Raw genomic sequence first — 18,798 nt, forward strand, 5'->3', positions numbered from 1 at the left:
TCCTGCTCTGTTGTCTCTTGTGTTTTCCTTTTTTTTAGCCCGATCTGTTTCCCTCCCTTTTCAGGATGGAAACCAGATGAATTACACCCAGGACAATGAGAGGGAAGGGGGAAGGAGGCGGGAGGGTGAGATAGATGGGTAGAGGTGGAGAATTGCGAGGAGAGATAAGGAAAATGAGAAGAACAAGGAGAGAACAGGGGGAGGAGATAAAACGTATCGAGCGAGCAAGTGGAAATGTGTCCGAAAGGAAGCGTATTCATCGTATGGCGTGATTACATGAATTAATTCAGTGTGCAAATATGATCACTTCATCTCTCGCATCCATTACTGTAATTGCAGCTAATTACAGGATTAAAGGAAACATCTGGGTGAGATCTAAAGGGACCAATGCCCCCCTGCTCACTCCCTCTTGTCCTATTCATCTGAGAGGGGATAAATGATGTCTGGGGAAAACGTGATGGGGGGATGAAGTGTGAGGGGTGGGCGGAGGTGAAGTGGGTGAGATGAGAGGGAAACAGACGATAATTTGAAGAACAAAAATCTTGAGGAAAACACTATGACTGTCTCTTTCGTTGGTGTAGGAGGGACAAGTGATGATCCTAAAACAGCATTCTGTTCATGTCACAGAAACCAAACAAACTAATGAAACCAAAACAAACACCTTCATGTCTGCACCACTTCCTGTCGCTCTCATTCACGCCACGCCAGCAGTAATGAATCTGCAACGTCTGATTACGCTTTCCAAATAAAGCTTTCTTAGAAACAAACTTTCAAGACTAGTTTGCAGAAAAAGTCGACAGTGACTTGATGCATAAAACAATCTCTCCATGACCAAAGTGGTTTTGCTGCCTGAACCTGATCCCAGTCTGGACGTGAATCCTGGATTAATTACAGATAAACCTCCTCCTATTTAATCTTTCTGACAGATCACCATCTCTCTCATGTTCCTCCTTCTTGTTCTTGTTTTATTGGCGGTCGCCATTTGAGTGAATGACTCCTCGTCAATAAATGTTAGAGCTGATGTCTGACATACTGCCACCTGCTGCACAGGAGGGGAATGTGCCACTGCACAGCCAACCTTTTTTCTTACAAAGGAGAATCCCTGGAAAAACGAGAGGGTTGACAAGTCTGCCATTGACATAAATCTGATAGACTAAAGTTTGTGACTATTTTTGCTCAGATACTGGGCTCGAAATCTAGACAGTCCAGTCTGTAGAATATGGATTCATCAAGCACGGCAAGCTGTTGTAATTGTTCTAAACTAAATTTAGGGGTTAACTGCTGATCTAAATGTATTCTTGAAGTACAAGAAACTTTTATAGATCAGGCAACACAGTTAAACCAGATTAGACTAATGCAAGGCTTTACTGTGCTCTTCTTAAATTGGCATGGCACATTTAATTGGCACTTAATATAAGAATATGTCATTCTTAGCTGACATTCAGTCGCAGTCACAGGAGACCTTTCCTTCAGCCACCACACAATTACTGATAAATGAGTCTGTCCCAACCTCCATTTTGGGTGGTCGCTGCCGATCGGGTGGATAATTTGTCATGTTTAAACTTCTAATCCAAAATAATGAATGTGATTGGTGGACGTGGGATGAACTGGACATCATGGCAAGCGGACAGAGCGCTTCATTTCAAGCCTCTCCTTTCCTGCAGAGTAGACGAGACCAAATCTGATGCAGGATTTTCGCTCTGAGCTTCTTAAACTGGCATGGTGCAGTTTAATTGGCAGCCAAGCTGGTCAGCAAAACTGTTAGTTTGGATTTAGCTGTAGGAATGTGCAATTATGGGTTTAAAAATCTTCAATTTGCGCGATAGGTGCAGGCGTTAAACAGACGCAGGTGTCGAACGGATGCATGCAAAAGAACTGAGCTCTTGTATAAGGATTTTAATTTGTGATGTCAAGCAGTTTTCTATAATAAACCATCAAAACTGAATACAAGAGGTTTCTTTCTGATTAAATCATCATTAGCGTCCGTCACACCAGCTGCTAAATACCTTAAAACTGCATCTAACTTGACTGACTCCCTGTAACTGTACCTGCCCTCTGTGACCCCTCAGATAATACACAGATAGGCCTTTTGGCCGTTACTGAACTGAGAGCGGGCAAGCGCTAAAACACTCACGCACACACAGATCATGACCTTGTCAATCCCTTCTTTGATTGCCTCATCAGACCATCCAGGCATAGCAGGTCCTCTCTGTTTGCTCGCTGGCCTCCCTGCTGGTCTCTGCAGAGTTATTCCTGAACCCCTGCTACCTCAACAGATGCTGGTGCTAACATTGATTAGAATGAAGCAGTGAAGCAAATCATGAGATCACATCTTTTCTCATTGACCCGACAACAAGTCTGCGTTTTTTCGTGTTGGAGAGAGCGTCTTCGCTGTGAAGGTTTTAATGCTTTTGTTTCAGAATCGACTCTCGTTGGAGGACAACCTTAATTTTCTTTGTTTTGTGCAAATTAAAGGAGCTCGGGGAGAATCTGGAGAGTTAAATTCATCCGTCACAGGGAGCTCAGCAGTACACTAAGGTGTTCGGTCAGTCTTTTTGCAGTATCGCCTCCTCTGTGGAGGCCAGAACTCCTGCAGTGCCTGATTTTAATTGACTAACACCTACACCAACTAATTCAAAGCTGGTAAACAATATGGTGTGAGGGCTTTCCGGCTGAACTCCTGCAAAGTGGCCTAAGGAAGCATATTTTAGTAGATTTTGTGAGGGAAGTATCTCTGCAGACTAAATCGATCTGTCTATCTGGGCATACAGAGAATTGACTTTGCATGTATCATACAAACCACTGAGACTTTTCTCAGGAGAAACAGGAGAGTGTTGTTAAACATGCTGGGAATGACGCATGTTCATGTTGTTCTGACAAGCAACTGCATTTATCTTCAGTCATTTGAATACTGATTGTCTGCTGTTATTAGAAAATGCAGAAGTGCTGTGACGTTATTCTGGTCCAAAACCTCTCAGGTGGATAGTTGAACAAGTCATGTGACTTTAACTGCAACGCCTCTCGTCAAGGCGCTAAACACAGCAGATACTAGTACAGTATGTAGTTATTCTGTAGTCTGGTCTTGTGTGTGTGAATAACTTTACTCTCCAATTCCTCCCTCTTCAAGTAGGGCCTTTAATCAATCACAAAAATCAATACTGGCAACCAGTCTGGCATTTATATCAGTGAGTTAGTCTGTTCCAAGTTGTTGATTCCTGTAGAAACTGCAGACATATAGTTGTTCCGCTCTCCTCCCTTATCGCGGGTTTCTGAACAAAGGAATGATTGATTCTCATTAGGAGAGCAGCAGTCGCCCGAGGTGATCTCGCTATCGATCCTGTTTACTGTTTACTGAGCGATGGCAGCGCCGCGGCTCGCCTCAGAAGAAAAAAAAAAAAGAAGTTAAAAACGCCTCAAAAATCCAACAGGCCGTGTGACGACTCAGAGATGGCAACACAGAGGTCATCACATTTACATGCAAACTCAAGCATCTTTATTATAACTTAGGAAATCTTTGTTTTCATAAGAAACCTTAAACAATATGCAGAACTTAAAGTGTTAGCATATGAAATTATTCGTATTTTAAAAGAACATTGTCACTGGCATCCCAGATATTCACTGACGTTGGGACAATGTTGCTGTAAATGGCCAATTTGTAACTTTTCTATCAAAATAAATGACAGAAATTGAAAATTTTGACTTACTGATGAAAATAAGCATTTTGGTTGTTTGCAAACTGATCAATAGTGACATTATTGGCCCATTTTAGTCAAATTCAGTGGTACTAATAACCCTGCCAGTCAGTTTTCCTGTTTTCTCAGCGATGAAGGGTCAGCCAACCCATTTGTTTGAATGCGGATCACAGAACGGACCTTTAATAAAGACGACTACAGTCCTCTGCCGTGAAAACTGTTAACTGACAAGTCTCTGGTTTGTGGATTCGACTTAGCTGGCGACTCAAAGCTGAACACCGTCTCTTACTGGAAGTTCGCTTTGAGCCTGAGAGGCGCACGCTAACACACACTCAGACTGCCGATTGAGATCGGCAAGAGAGGATCTCCGCAGAGCGCCGCCCTGCAGAAGAAAAGACGAATGACGCAGACGGTCCAAACAAATGCATAGAGGCGGATTTGTGTCTTCTGTTTCAACAAGAGAGAATTAAGAAACGGAGGATTTAAAGACATAGAAAGCATGTGGCTCAAAAATAAACTTTAAGACAAAAATAGAGACAAGACGCTAACACTGAAGACTGAGAAGCAAAATTCACCCATAACGTTCACCCTCTGTCTCTTCAACATCTCTTTCCTCTGTATCGTTTTTTCCTCTCTGTCAATAATGGACTATATTTAGTGCAGCTTTCAAGTCCTTGAGCTGCTGACCCCATTTACTCTGTCACACTGCCTGTCTGGCCTGCAGGGGAATGGCCTGGTATCACTTACACCTGTGTGTGTCGGTGTGTACTTGTGTATAGTAATGCAGCTCTGCCTTTCCTTTCTGTGTCTTAAATATTTATTGCAGAAGTGCAGAATGTCCGTTGTCCGCCTCACATTGCAGTTGCGGATGCCAGATTTTTTTCTTCTGCCAGAGCTTTTTGACCTCAGAGCTTATTTCTCTAAATATATTAAAGTTTTAGTTGTGACAGCATAGCTTATATGCCTGTTTATTGTCATAACTTACTTTACAGTCACATAAATATCAGTTGGAATACTTCAATCAGTGCTGTGTGTATCGTGAAAGATGAAAAACAGCATTACTACTGTTTATAACTCAAGAATTCTTCAGCTGCCGTGACCATGTGTTTATTATTTCTTCTAAAACAATGAACAAAAAATAAATATAAATTGGATCATCTACCTAGAGACATTAATACACACACACACACACACACACACACAGGTCTCTAATCTCTCATTATAACCATCATTGCCTTGGAGCCAATCAGGGCCTCACTGCTGCATCTCTCCAGCCAATCACCTGTCCCCTGAGAGCCCCGCAGGCTACAAGCCATCTTTTCAGCAGGTGGCTACGCCTCCCCTGACATCTGTACCTGTCAGATCTCCACATTCTTTGTCTAATATTTTCATTTCTACGTTGCTAACACTGTCTGTCCCGGTCATTCTTAATAAATCTTTTCTACTTTATTTACGTACTTTACTTTATTCCACTTTGCTACGTCAGTTTGAGAAGAAAGCCAGAAAGTGTAGCGGACCATTTTTGCGCCACACTTTAGGCAACAAAACTCCAGGGTCAGGTTTAGGCAAAGACAATTAAAATAAATGCGTTCCTGTTATTTAAGTTGAAAAAGTCACGACATGACTCCACCCACCCCGCCCTTCTCCACATACAGCCTCTCTAGCTCCTTACGCTACGTCACCTGACTTCCTCCTTTCCTCCAGCAAAATGTGCCAAACCTCGTTCCTCCTTTGTTCCTTTATTTACTTTTTTCCTGTCAAATACAGAATAAGAATTAGATTTAAAAAGCAATAAAGACCAAAGTTAGCGATTTCCATATTTACATGTAGAAAAACAACGCTCAAAAGCAGAAGAAAAAGATGCACAGAACCTCGGGGTTGTGTCTATTTTTCATTACTGTAACTTGCTGATACGTGGAAAATGTCATAGGCACGACATGCAAAACGCATTTCACAGCACACTCGTAAATCACTGCCAATCGGCGCTGAATAGCCTGTCAGCAAATGATTTTTAATGTGGGAGTGAGAACAGAAGAAACGTGTGGCCTACATTAGCATCTGGAGGGAGAGTGCTCTTTCTGTCACTTGTCTCGACTCGGCTGGCAGGAAGTTGCCGCGCGGCTGTCAAACAAGCGTCACTCGGATGCGGATTCAGGCCGTTTCCCGTCAAACTGTCACCACCGGCTGACTTTGTGGAGTGATATTAATGCTCCATCTCTGATCACCTTTTCCTGCGTGAACCGAGCTGCTCCTCTTTGATGCTCTCTGTGACGGGGGTGGTATTGATTTTGATGTGAACCTCGGTCGCAGCGGGCTGCCGCGGCAGACGAACGACGCCATAGGAGAGCTTTTGTATCCCGATATTTGTTGACTTTTATACTCCCGGAACTCGTCGCTCCTCCCATCTGCCTCTCAGCCTGATTAAGCGATTGAGGCCTTTGTTAGTGATTAACAGGACGGCTATTTATGAAGCTGGATTGTTGTTGGTCTGCTGCTCATCTCTCTGTCTCTCTTTTTCCTTTTCCATCTCTCTCTTGTGTATATTTATCTCAGCGAGAACAATACTGCGGCCTGGAAATTTTATCGTGCTATATTTATCCCTCAGCTCGCTCTGTCCTTCTGTCTTTCTCTCTCTCACTTCTGTTTGCTTATCAAGAGTCCATGAGAACAATAGAGGCAGAGCGGCCACGAAACATTATCGGACTATTGTCTGTTACTGTTTCTTCCTCCTGTTAGCTTATCTAGTTGGGAACAATAGAAAAATCCAAAGATCTCATTCCCATTTGTGTCTTTATGTATGTATGCACACGCATTCACATGTGCATCTGCATGTGTTGTCATTATTTAGGGATTTTTGCATATCTTCAGATTGGTATGTCTTTGTGTATGTCTCAGTATCAGCGTTTGTGTATTTGTGTGTGTGTGTGTGTGTGTGTGTGTGTGTGTTCGCCTTTCTATTCGGAGTGACCCAGAATGTCTTGACATTTTAAAGCTGGAGGAACAGCCTGTCCCAAATGGAAACTTCTAAAAACAGAAATGCTGGAACTTAAAACAATAGGTGCCTACTTAGTTACAGGGCGAGGCAGGAGGCGCCGGGATAGATGGCGAGCAGAGGAGGAGACGAAGAGAGAGCAGTTTTATGCAGGTTTTATATCATGCAACTATAAGAAAGGGTTATTAAATGTCTTCCTGTTATGAATTTACTCTTTTTTACTGAGTTAGGAGGCAGGATTGTGGATGTCAAGGTGCAAAGACATAGACAGGAGTATATGCATATTGGGCCTTAGTAGGACTGGAGATGTCGACTTCTTGGGAAAGGAGCTATTATTTTGTATGTTGGAACTTCAGAGAATAGATTTTCTTTTTTCTGCATAAGGGGGCAGGATAAGGTCTGTAAAATAGTCTCTTGTCATATTCGAGACGGTGTCTAATGAGCAGGACAGGAAGTGTCAAAATAGGGTTTGAGAGAGGATTTGAGATGGCAGTTTCCCTTCTTGCTTTGTTATTCATGTCTTCAACAAACCTCTGCAGGTGCATTCAGAGCCAGGAGGGTAGAAGGGGGGAGGCGTGTTGTATTTGGACTCTTAGACTGCAGTTTATGCTGGTGTTAGCAAAGTTGTTAGAAAAGAATCAGACCTGCAACCGTTTCTTTATACATTTCTCTTTGAGATTGAACAGCTGAAGGCTGGTTGTGTTGCCCGAGTACAACGCAAGCCTGCTGGCCCCCTTTATGAACCAGAACACAGCCTGAAATCCTCCAGCCTTCCTGGCAGGCCATCAGACACCCTCACTTAATTTTAGAGCATCAGCTCAGGGAATGAAGCACCTTAAATCGCTGCTTTCTGTCTTTCATGAACTGCAGGAGCGAACAGCTGATTTTACTGCTGTTAACGTCGCTTCAAACCTCACGTACATTGGCGCCACATGAGAGGAGGCATGCTGAATGATGCTCCCTCCCTTTTCAGTGCCTAATTGGGATCACTTTGGGGTTGGTTAATGCATTTTGAGGCAAAAAACTTTTAAAACAGAATCACTTTCATTTCGAAAACATTGTTTAACAAGGGTCCCTAAAAAGAAAAGAGAAAACATGAAAAGGTTTTCATTGTTATGAAAATGCACAGAGAAGGTCCATAAATAGCTTTTCCACTTCAAACATGGATCCTCAGTATACAACAGAGCAAAGGAAACAAAGGTTATATGAGAATGACAGCGAGATTTAACACTGAGGGCAAAGAGGGGATAAAAATCTGAGTTATAACCATCATTGATGTGAAAAACTGCAGTTTAGATGAATAGATAATGTTTTACAGTCCCGGCCCTGGACAACAGAAACCTGCTTTATTCCTTCTTACTGCTCCAATCTGCTTTGGATGAGAGCGTCGACTAAATGCTTGAAAAGCAGAGAACAAATTGAAACTCCATTAAAATGAACGGTAGCAAAACAAAACAGAACAAACACCTCCCATAGTTCCCCCTTGATTTAACACAACAGAGAACAGCGACGCTGAAATAGTGCGGAATGAAGCTACTGGATGTTTTCTAATAAAACAAACAGGAGCACAGAGAACAAAAAATGGAAAATGACAAAACTGAATTGAAATAGCATTTCTGCTGCGCCGATCCCATGACGGCGGCTCGTAAACATTGTTCATTTCCATAAAACTTGGCTGGAGCTCAAAATAATGCAGCCCAGCAGGGCGCGCGCACACACACACACACACACACACACACACGCTGTGGCATGTTTGATGAAGAGGGCGGTGAGGTAAAAGGTAGACTTCTGATTCTCACCAGCATCAATCTTCTGCATGGACAAACACACACAGCGGTACGTGCAGACACGCACACATGAACAGACGCACAGACACCTGCACAGGTACAGGGTTTCTGGCATTGCTTTCTAATGAGGGGGCCTTTGGATTTATATGTTTACTATAACTGTTGTGTTGAAAGGTTGTGAAATAAAAAGACGAATAAAGACAAAATAAAAAGTGATTACAGCTGTGAAATAAATACATAAATTAATATAGTTAATGAATGAATTTTGGTTCAGATGCTCTGCATGTTTTTTAAAAGATGCTGGAAAAGGTTCAACACGAGGCAGAGATTTTTAACGAGCTGGTAAAGCTAAAGTTGTTCCTATTACTGGCTTATAACTGGTCCGGAAAGCTTTTGTAAATAATGTATTAACCATTAATAAAGCTGTCAGTTACGACTTATAAACCTGAATATAAAAGGTGTAGCACCCTACCTTCTATCTTTGCATGTCTCATCTGTCTGTCCCTCTCTCTTTTCCACATTATCCTTTATTTTTCTTTCTTTCTTACTCGCCTTCCTCCCTCTTTGTGTTCTTTCTCATGATCTTTTCCTCCCTTTTTTCCACCTCTACCCTCAATTTACCCCTCTCGCTTTCTCGCTAATTCAATCACATGCACATACTCACACATGCAGCTTCCCTCCGGTGAGTTATCCCCCACAGACGCACACTCTATTACCCAAGATGCACTGCCCTGCTGCACGCCTGCCTTTTCATTGTCCAATAAAACAACCTGAGCTTTATGGCTCTACCGATTCCAAGTACATCAACTATAGAGAGAGAAGGAGAGAAAGGAGGGGTGACACGAAGGGAGAGGAGGTGGAAAGGAGAGAGTACACCTGAGGTTTATGACCCAGACCCCTCCTTTTGAAGAAGAGAAGAGAGGAAATGGGTGATGGAGGAAGTGTGGAGCGAGAGAGAAAGAGATGGAGAGGAAACAGTGGAGAAATAAAGGAATATGCTCACAGAAAATCACAGAAAGAGGGAGACGAGAGAAAGAGTGAGTGTATGAAATGAGAGCAAAGCAGAGAGAGAGAGAGAGAGAGAGAGATCGTAAAGCTCATAAAAATATAGAGAGCCATTCATGACTTATAAAATAACGGCCATCGATGTGCAAACCAAAACTGCAGCGTAGATGAAATAGATGATATTTTATTGTTCCAGCCCCTCAGTCCCAGTCTGTATAAATAGCTATTGATTTAGCATGTTTTATTCATCCAGCCGGGTGAACTTTCAGGCCTGGGAGACGTTCGCTGCTGCTCTGTCGAGGGCTTTCTGCCGCATTTTAGACCGCTGTCTTCTATTGGCTGAAGGTTTTGCCCCAAGTTCCTCAATGCGAGCGACGTTAAGTTGTCTGTCTGTGCTGCATCGGGGGAGTTAAGTGCCTGGTAAAGTGGAGAAGAAAACTCATTGTCCTTTCTCAGTCCACTGGCAACAAAACACAATGATGATATAGGAAAAGTAACTGTGTGTTCAGGCCGGACTTCATTTAGACTCTGCAGGACTTCACTCTCTGAGCTGAGTTTGTTTTGGCCGCCTGGGCACTGTGCCATTCAACACTTAGACAAGGAGCAATGCCAGTCTCACCTGCACTTCATCAAAGAAATAAGACATTAGCACAGTGGAAGCATCCATCCATTCATTTCATACAAATCTGACCTTCTGCCCTCTGTTATAGCCGCCGCTGTCCTCAGAAACAACTCAGACTGTCACCAGCGTGACAGCAGACGCTGCACTACACCACACGCTTTTAGTTTCGGTCCAGAGCTGCTTGTTGTTCCCCTGCGCAGACATCGGGAGCACTTTAGAGGCTCGAGGACCACCAGAGGATGCCACGAGACGTTTTAAACCAAAAGAGCGAAGACAAATCAGTCAAGCTCGCTTCACACGAGCTACAAGATGAGGAACATGAATGCAGCCTCTGCTACATCACACGTCCAGAGGGGAATTTGAGTTCACTGCACACTAACATCCCTTCAGGGATTCGGAGCCAGAAAATCCACATTTGGCGAATAGAGCAGTCTGTCAATTGTATCTCACTCCAGTTTTTTTGTTTTTGCTTTCTCTTTGTCTTTCTTTTCCTCCGCCCTGAACCTTACATTTCCTGCCTCTCTTAACACACACACACACACACACACACACACACACACACACACACACACACACACACACACACACATCACACATCACACAGTCACGCGTTCACACATCACCCCTCCAGCCTGCAGGCCCATAGTCGAAGTGAGGCGCCCGGCTGTCAGCGCTTTTGATTTGAGCCCGCTAATGGAGTGATGAGCGGCTACACATGCACACACACACACACGCACACGCACACAGGCGTCACATCCAGCCTCTGAGGTACCCGTTTTACACAAACATCCATCTGCATCACTGCTCCCTCGTGTTCAGCCTCCCTCCTTTCTGAGCCTTTCGCTTTGACTCTTTCTCGCTGTTTTCATCAGTTTCTTTCAGTTTCAGTTTGAGTTTTTTTCCAGTTCGGCGTGATTTTGAATATGAGCTAATCTCGATATGAGATGAAAAACTCTCCCAAACTAAATGTCAGTTTCCAATTCAGAGTTCTTTACTGGCGAACTGAGAACAGTAAGGCCAAATGTAAAGCGATGTAAAGATCATCTTGAAGATAATCAGCTCGTACGTTTGATAAATAAAATCTCTCTGGAATCCATCTTGTACCGTTGTGTGTTCCTATTCAAGCCTGCGTATCTGAACCTGGACCTTCACTGCAGCTCTGTGTCTCAGCATTTCTTGCTCTGACGCTCCACATCCTCCTCTTCTTCAACGAATATGCCTCTCCTTCACTTTTACTCTCCGCCTCACGTCAGCTCTTTCTTTCCTTCTGCTCTGCATGTCAAAGCAGCTTTACTGCAGAGAAAGGAAAGTTTATAACGTGTCAGATTTTGGTGTCACTGTGGCTTCACTTTGGGTTTTGTTGGAAGCTCAAGCTCAGTTTCTAATTCAGTCCTCTGTCTCGTTCATTCTTGTCTTAAAGATTTTTGGACTGGACTGATGAGCGCAGGTTGTGACAGGAAAAGTGGAAAGACGGGGATCACATGCCACAAAGCTCTGCAGCTGCATCCAAACTGCAACACACCTAAAATTTCATGCCATTATTTCTGCCGTTGCATGCGTCTCTCTTCTGATGCTTTTATGTTGAAATTTTACCTCATTTGTCTGCTGACAGCAAGTTCTCCCAGAACATCACCAACAGATCTGGATCTGATTTGGTCCACAGGGCACATTCCTCGAGTTTGCGTCTGAGATTTAGTTTAGTTTCTCTCTGTTTTTGTAGCTATGATGCTCCGCTCATGCTGGTGGCAAAGTTTTCGTCTGTGCATTTCTGCTTTGGCAGTCGGTCAAACAATGCTGCCCTCACATTTTTGTAAAGAAATCAAACCCAGAAGACTAACGACAGGAAACATGAACCGTTCCAGAGGCTAAAGCTCCGCAAGTTGGAGAAACATTTCGTGCCAGCGCAGGTTTCCGCTCCACCGAGCGCCTTCTGGTTCATTCATGTCGTCTCTCTTTTGTTCTTTCTTTGTCTCCACCTCCCTCACTCCTTGCCTCCACGCTGCATATATCTAGTATTTTTCTCTCACTTTGTTGCTGGAATCCAACCTGAAATGTACTGAGAGACCCTGACGCAGACACACATACTCAATGAATTGCTGTTAATGTGGTTTTTTTTCTCTCTCCCGCCAGTCAATACACTTTTGTACTGACTGTCATTCACGGTGACAGCTGTCCTCCAGTGTTCTGCCATGTGTGTGTGTGTCCATGTGTGCAGCCATTGACATCTTTGCAGTGTGGAAACTAGCCAGTAGCAACATTACAACAGACATTGACAGTTCTTTGAAGTGCCTCTGCCACTTTAGTGACTGTGGGTCAATTTGCTCAATTTGTTCCGGTCTCAAAGCGGATATCATGTGGAGACTGCAGACTCACTACAGACCTGCAGTAAACATCACTTTAAGTCCAACATCGATTTGTGTGGAGTTTAATAAGAGATGCTGCGTGTGTTGGATTGGCTCTGGTGTGACAGTGGTTGTGGTTGTGGACTTGGCTGAAAATGAAAAAAAGAAATGATGACAGTTGACGAAAAGTTGCACAGAAAGACAACAAACAGGAATTGAAAGCAAACTGATTGTTCCTAGTTTAACTTAATAAAGCTGCAATAAATGAATGCTAAGTATGCTAAGCTAACCGTGAGACAAGCCGAGCTGGGATTCATTTATCTGACCTGAACCAAACTAAACTGTAAAGGTAAAGCTGGAATGTGTAAACGCGTACCTCTCCTGTCTGCCTCCAGATTACCTACAAGGCCCTGAGCTCTTTAGATCCCAGCGCTGATCTGACGACCCAGAGGGGACGGGTGTTCAAGCTGAGGAACGAGACCCATCACCTGTTCGTGGGTCTTTACCCCGGAACCACCTACTTCTTCACCCTGAAAGCCTCCACGAACAAGGGCTTCGGCCCGCCCGTCACCGCCCGCATCACCACCAAGATAGCAGGTAAAAATCCTTTGACTTGTTTGATTTCTGCTGTTTTTGCATTAGTTTACTCTCATTTCTTGTTTGATCTTGTCTTGTGTCACACTCAGGCTTATCCTGTTGATCACTTTCTCTCTGACTGTGCTGGTCTGTCTTTGTTTGTCTCAGGGCCGTTTTCATATCTGCCTTACTTTTCTCTCTCCTTTTGTGACCCTCTGTTTATGTCGGCCGCCTCGAAAATGTCAGTGGCACCACAAAAAAGGCAAACAAACAAGTTTGTGGCGAGAACTATGAAATGCCCTCACATGATAATGCATTTCTTTATTCTGAAACAAGAGGACTTCTCTGTTCTTGCTCCAGCTGCTTTTGAAGGGTGTTCTTTGTTGTTCAAAGAACAGAATGAAAAATAAAAACCTGCATCTCTTTGCCCTTTATCTCTCTGACTCGCACTTTCTGCCTCTCTCCAGCTTCAACTCTCCCCTTCTCTTTCCTCTTTCAGCGTCTCCCTTTCTCTTCCTTCCTCTCTCGCTCAGCTCTTAGCTTTAATAATCCATTCCCAAATCGTCTTTCCTCACAAGAAGTCGTTATATCTGTTTCCTCCTCATTGTACCTCAATGTGATTCCTCGCTGTGTGTTTTTTAATCTGTGCACCTGTGGAGACGCTCGCTGCAGGTGTAGTTCTTCCAGTCCCGAGTCCAGCTTCATGCTTTATGACGCACACTGAAGGGCTGTTGCATTGTTGCTCATTGTTGAGAGGAGGAAATAAATCACATTGTGAGGCATAAAGAAGTTGACATGGATGCTGTGTTGATGATGGATTGTCTGCAGGTCCAGTGCAGAATTAATTCAGGTTAAATTCAGTAGCATTAACTGCATGCAGGATGCGCATGCTGCTGGTTATAGAGCTGTTTAACATTTTGGCAGCTGGATTAAGAACATTGTTGAGCAGCTGTATATATATTCTGGAAATCTTGGTATACTTCATTTACAGTAGCAAAGGCCAGTGAAACATGGGATGGATGGCTGCCAAAGTTTCGGCAGAGGTGACAAACTCATCCACCAGAGCAACGTTTATCTCGGCTCAGTTCAACCCCACATCTAATAATCCATTCCTTCCGCTGTGTGGGGGGATTTATTCCAAAATGTCTTTCACAATCTTTGTACTGACTCATAGCATCAAAGCAAGACCGCACCCACCTGTCTTTTCATATTTTAGTGTAGTTATTATAGTAGTTATTTCCTTTTTTTTTTTGTATATAAATGTCAGAAATCTCTACCCGTGTGTGATCCGAAGAGAGTTTATCATGTCTATCTGTGTTTATTAATGTCATTACATAATTGATCAGTGTCACTTGACTTAATCCACATGTGGCATGAAGCAGCGGTGGAAGCATAACTCTTCCCTCGCAGCCTTAATGCACCCAGAGAGGCTCTGCTGAGCAGGCGAGCTCGAACATATTTTCACATTCACACATTCAGTCCTGGAAAGTGCTCAGCGCCGCAGCAAGTGGCCACTTCTTTGTTAAAGAAGCTTTGTGCTTTAACGGAAATGTGGCGTAAGATCACTTTACGTAATTACACCAATGCAAGTAAGATAAAATGGTACACATATCGTATTCAGCCCCCACAGGGAATATATTTTTTCTAGTAATGCTTCCCAAAGTGTGACTCTGTGTACAAGAAGAGCCAACAGCTCCTCTCAAGTGCTTTCATGTTAGTTCATGTAACTTTCTCCGGTAATCAGGCATGCAGGTAAAATAACAGGCACCGCATCGTCCTCAGGATCAGTTAGACCACCCTTCACACCCCCTCCACAACTCAGTGCAGCTTCTCCCATCAGGCCAAGACAAATATGTATATTCAAAAAGTCAATTATACCAGCTCTATCTATATATCTGCTATACGTTTGTTTTGATTTTATGTGTAGCTGTGTCGCTTTGCAACGGACAATAAAGTTTTTCTCCTTCTGACTCTGAGTTAAACCCGAATATGAGCAGTGTTGATGCTTTCCTTTAATCCCACTGACCTACACGACTGAATCCTGAGCCCTGAGTGTTAATTGCTGATTGAAATGCAGAAGACTACAGTCGAGCGTGTTATTGGCGTCGTCCCATCTGTCAACACCTACAGTGTTATTAGGTTGACCTTTCCGCTGAACCCCCGTCCCTCCATCATCCTTTCAAATCTTAACAACATGTTGCTAACGGGTAAAAAAAAAACATGGCACTTCCACATGTAACAGAGACGTCTCCCTCCAAATGTCACGCCATCCCCAATCTTCATTATCTCATTCAGGGACCAAAGGATAAAGACGTTTAAATTAAACGCTGCAGACAGATTGAGATGGATGAACGCAGGAGGGGGGGTTGGACTTGTGTTAATAACCTAAATGCCACAACAATCAGGGAAAAGTGTTGATGTTTCACTCAGATATGTAATATAAGGCCATGACAGATGTGAAATTAAAAACTTGAATGTAATGGAATGTGTATGAAGCCTTTCGCGTCCATCTTTCTGTTGCTCTGAGCAGATAAGATAACCGTCGGCAAGATATGAGACGAAAATGTCAGAACAAAAAAAAAAAACAGAGATCAGAGCCAGAACTGATCTGTTGAGTTGATTTTAAAGTTTTAAAAAATATATTTCTCTGCTGATATTTAATACAACTTAAGAGTTTAACGTGTAGATTCAAATGAATCTTTTTTCTCTTATATTCACTCAGAACAATGAGACCTGGTTTGTCTCGACAGTCTTGACTTGCACACGTCTCTTCACATACTGTATCATGAGAGTTTGTGTATCGCTTCTGTCCTCTCTCACCTGTTCTCACCTTGATTTATTGTCCTTTGACATAATTCTACACATTGAAACTCTGTCATTATTCAGTACGGACTGTATTTTAAATCAACTTGTTTCTCTTTTCTCACCATCAGCCCCCATGATGCCAGAGTATGAGTCTGAGGCTCCACTGAACGAGACTGAGACCACCATCACCATCCTGCTAAAGCCCGCCCAGTCACGCGGTGCACCAATCAGGTAATTTTTACCTCTGTCTTATCTTTTCTTGCCCTATTTCTCCAACATGTTCTCACTCCCAGCTCGTGGTCTTGCTTGATCGGGACCCTTTTAGCTCATTTTCAAGTTAGCAGTAATATGCAACATCCAGTTGGCAACATCTGGATAGACTTTCAAAATAAAGCTTGCTGAGAACAATAATAGAGATCATTGTTTGGCTTAAGTAAATACATTAGGGACATATATTTCTTAACTTACGTTAAGTTAAGTATATTATGTTGCCTCACTTCTGGTTTGACCCCAAGCCTCGCTCCCCAACCACCCCAGCCTCCTCCGTAGGTGGATGTTGTTTGACATGTTGGGAGTGAGAACCGACTGTTTATAGACGTCTATCAGACACCCTGCATGTTGGAAAATGACACTAACGGGGGCCCTGAAAAGGGGTCCTGACCAAGCGTCTGTATGTGATGAGTTTTTTTGGTCTCTTTTCCTGTCCTCTTCTCCTCTTTCCTCCCCTTTGCTCCTCTCTGTTTCCTCACCCACTCTGTTCTCCCAACATCTACTTCCCTTCCTTTAGTTTTCTCCTCTCCTGTCCTCTCATCCCTTCACCCTCTCTTTCTTCACTCTCCTTTAATCCACTTTCGTCTCTCGTCTTCCTCAAGGGTCTCTTTTAAAGCCATTAAAGTCACTCACACATATAAGTCCAATTTGTATGCAAAGGAACCCAGAGAATGGGACTTCATTTTTTTTAGAAATTTGGCAGTGAAACGTATCGCCATTAGTCATTTGCATCTTGTAGCTTTTTATTCGCTGCCTTTCGGAGATGCAGCTCCGAGCTGACTTGACAGGCCTAAATGTTTAATGGTAATTTGGCAATCAATGTCTGGTCACTTGAGACGTCACTGCTTGAGCTGAAGCGCCCTGCCAACAGCTTGTTGAAATAAAAGATTTAAATATATATATATATATATATATATTGCTACATAATGCACAAAAAAACATGCAGTCATGGTCAAACGCACATTATCAGACATGTTTGCTTAATTTACAGTTCAAAGATTAACCCTTAGTTTTCATGCTTTCATAAAAAGCCGTCAGTAATCACGTTTTTTAAGGTTGCATTCAGATGCTAACAGCTGAGCAGCTACGAACGTTTCTGTTTTGACATTTTTTTTACAGTCAAACACTTTTTCTGAGGTGGTTTTAATGATCGTCTGTCAGTCATGAATATTTCTGTCTTGATAGTGAGTAAAAGTAGAAAACATGAGGGTAGAAACAGGAAAAAGTGGCTCAGCTTCCGTTCTTCCAGCCTCCAGTCCGCTGCACTCACTGGTTTTGTTTTAAAATGGACACGTAGCTAATTTATTCCTTCTCCTTTTCTCATTTTTTCGGCCAGCATGTTTTTTAATTAAAAGTTCACTTTGAACATGTGATCTCATCCATTTAATTGGTGCAGGAGAGAACATTATTCTGCGGTCGCCTTCAGGGAAATACAGCTTCGACAGGGGTGTGTGGAGAATATATATCACTTCAATTTGGACTTGGGGAAATGGACTTGTGAAATGTGAGCGTGGGTCAGTGGTTTAGTGTTAATTTCTGTAAATCCCAAACCATATCTCGCCGTTTATCACCCACACATGGCAAATATATCTCATTTTGAATTAGGCTGCGCTCCAATCACTAACATCTTTATGTGTTTATCAACGAGAGATAAGCCCCTTCGCGTGTTTGCTTATTATGTGTGTATTGTGCAAGTATTACATGTTCTAAGAGCCAACAGATGCCAGTGGGGTAGCAGAGAAAAGGCGCCTGTTGGTTAATGTGCACGTTTATGTTTAGTGATGTTTCTTTTTTATTTATTCTGAGGAGATCAGAGCATCTCAAGTTCAGGATGTCAGATGAGGAATCTTTACCTTACGCAACATGTACACACACACACACACACACAAACACACATCAGCATGCACGCCCAGATGATGCATCAAAACATGCATTCACATAAATGCACGCAGAGGAAGGCTAACGGGGGATGTTATCACACGTTTGCTCGCGTAAACACAAATGCATTTGCACAAACATGCAAAAATACGCACACATGACCTCGTGAACACATACACAGACAGTGCAGAGATCACCACACACACACACACACAGATGACCAGGCTTGCACAACAGCCTTTTAAAGAATCAGTAGATGTTTTTTTTTTCCTCTTTGTCCTCACTTTAAAAATGTCCACACTTAACAAAATGTTAATTTATAAAAATGTCCCGGAAACGTCCACAATATCCACATGGTTCTCGTTTTCTAAGATGGTTTTGATGTTTAAACCACTAATTCCTCCTCACAAACAGAGACATACAATCCAACAACACTTAGTCCACAGGAACACCTGTAAGAAACACAAGCACAGCCATATTTGAAAACACACACACGCACAGTTCTTGCACTTTGTACTAGGCCTTTGCTTCATCCCTAGTGCAGCGCTGAAAGCCATTAGTGCGAAATAGATATTTCACCAGAAAGACAGGAACAGCGGAGAGAGAGAGACTCATCTTTGGTCATCAGCAATTATCTTTTATGAAAGCTGCCAAACGGGAGCCGGGGATAATTGGCCACGGACCCCTTCACAGAAACATACATTTCCCTAATTGCGTATAATTGTGAAGTGAGTTCTTGGCGTGGAGGACGGAGGTAATTGCGGAGGGCCGCTGCGTTTGTCCTGACCGCTAAAGGAGCCCTCAGCCATTCATGAAGCCTCTCAGAGCA

General features: G+C 43.0%; 1 protein-coding gene across 1 annotated transcript in view; it reads left to right on the forward strand.

Moving 5' to 3' along the window:
* The window catches only part of ptprt (protein tyrosine phosphatase receptor type T), a 312,082-nt gene that overhangs the window by 162,175 nt on the left and 131,109 nt on the right, over positions 1-18,798 (forward strand). Inside the window, exons 12-13 of the mRNA XM_041962443.1 lie at positions 12,836-13,037; positions 15,950-16,052. Coding sequence (XP_041818377.1) covers positions 12,836-13,037; positions 15,950-16,052 — 305 coding nt within the window. The remainder of the gene's footprint in view (positions 1-12,835; positions 13,038-15,949; positions 16,053-18,798) is intronic.

This window comes from Chelmon rostratus, chromosome 2, assembly GCF_017976325.1.
Source record: "Chelmon rostratus isolate fCheRos1 chromosome 2, fCheRos1.pri, whole genome shotgun sequence".
In the NCBI taxonomy this organism is placed as follows: domain Eukaryota; kingdom Metazoa; phylum Chordata; class Actinopteri; order Chaetodontiformes; family Chaetodontidae; genus Chelmon; species Chelmon rostratus.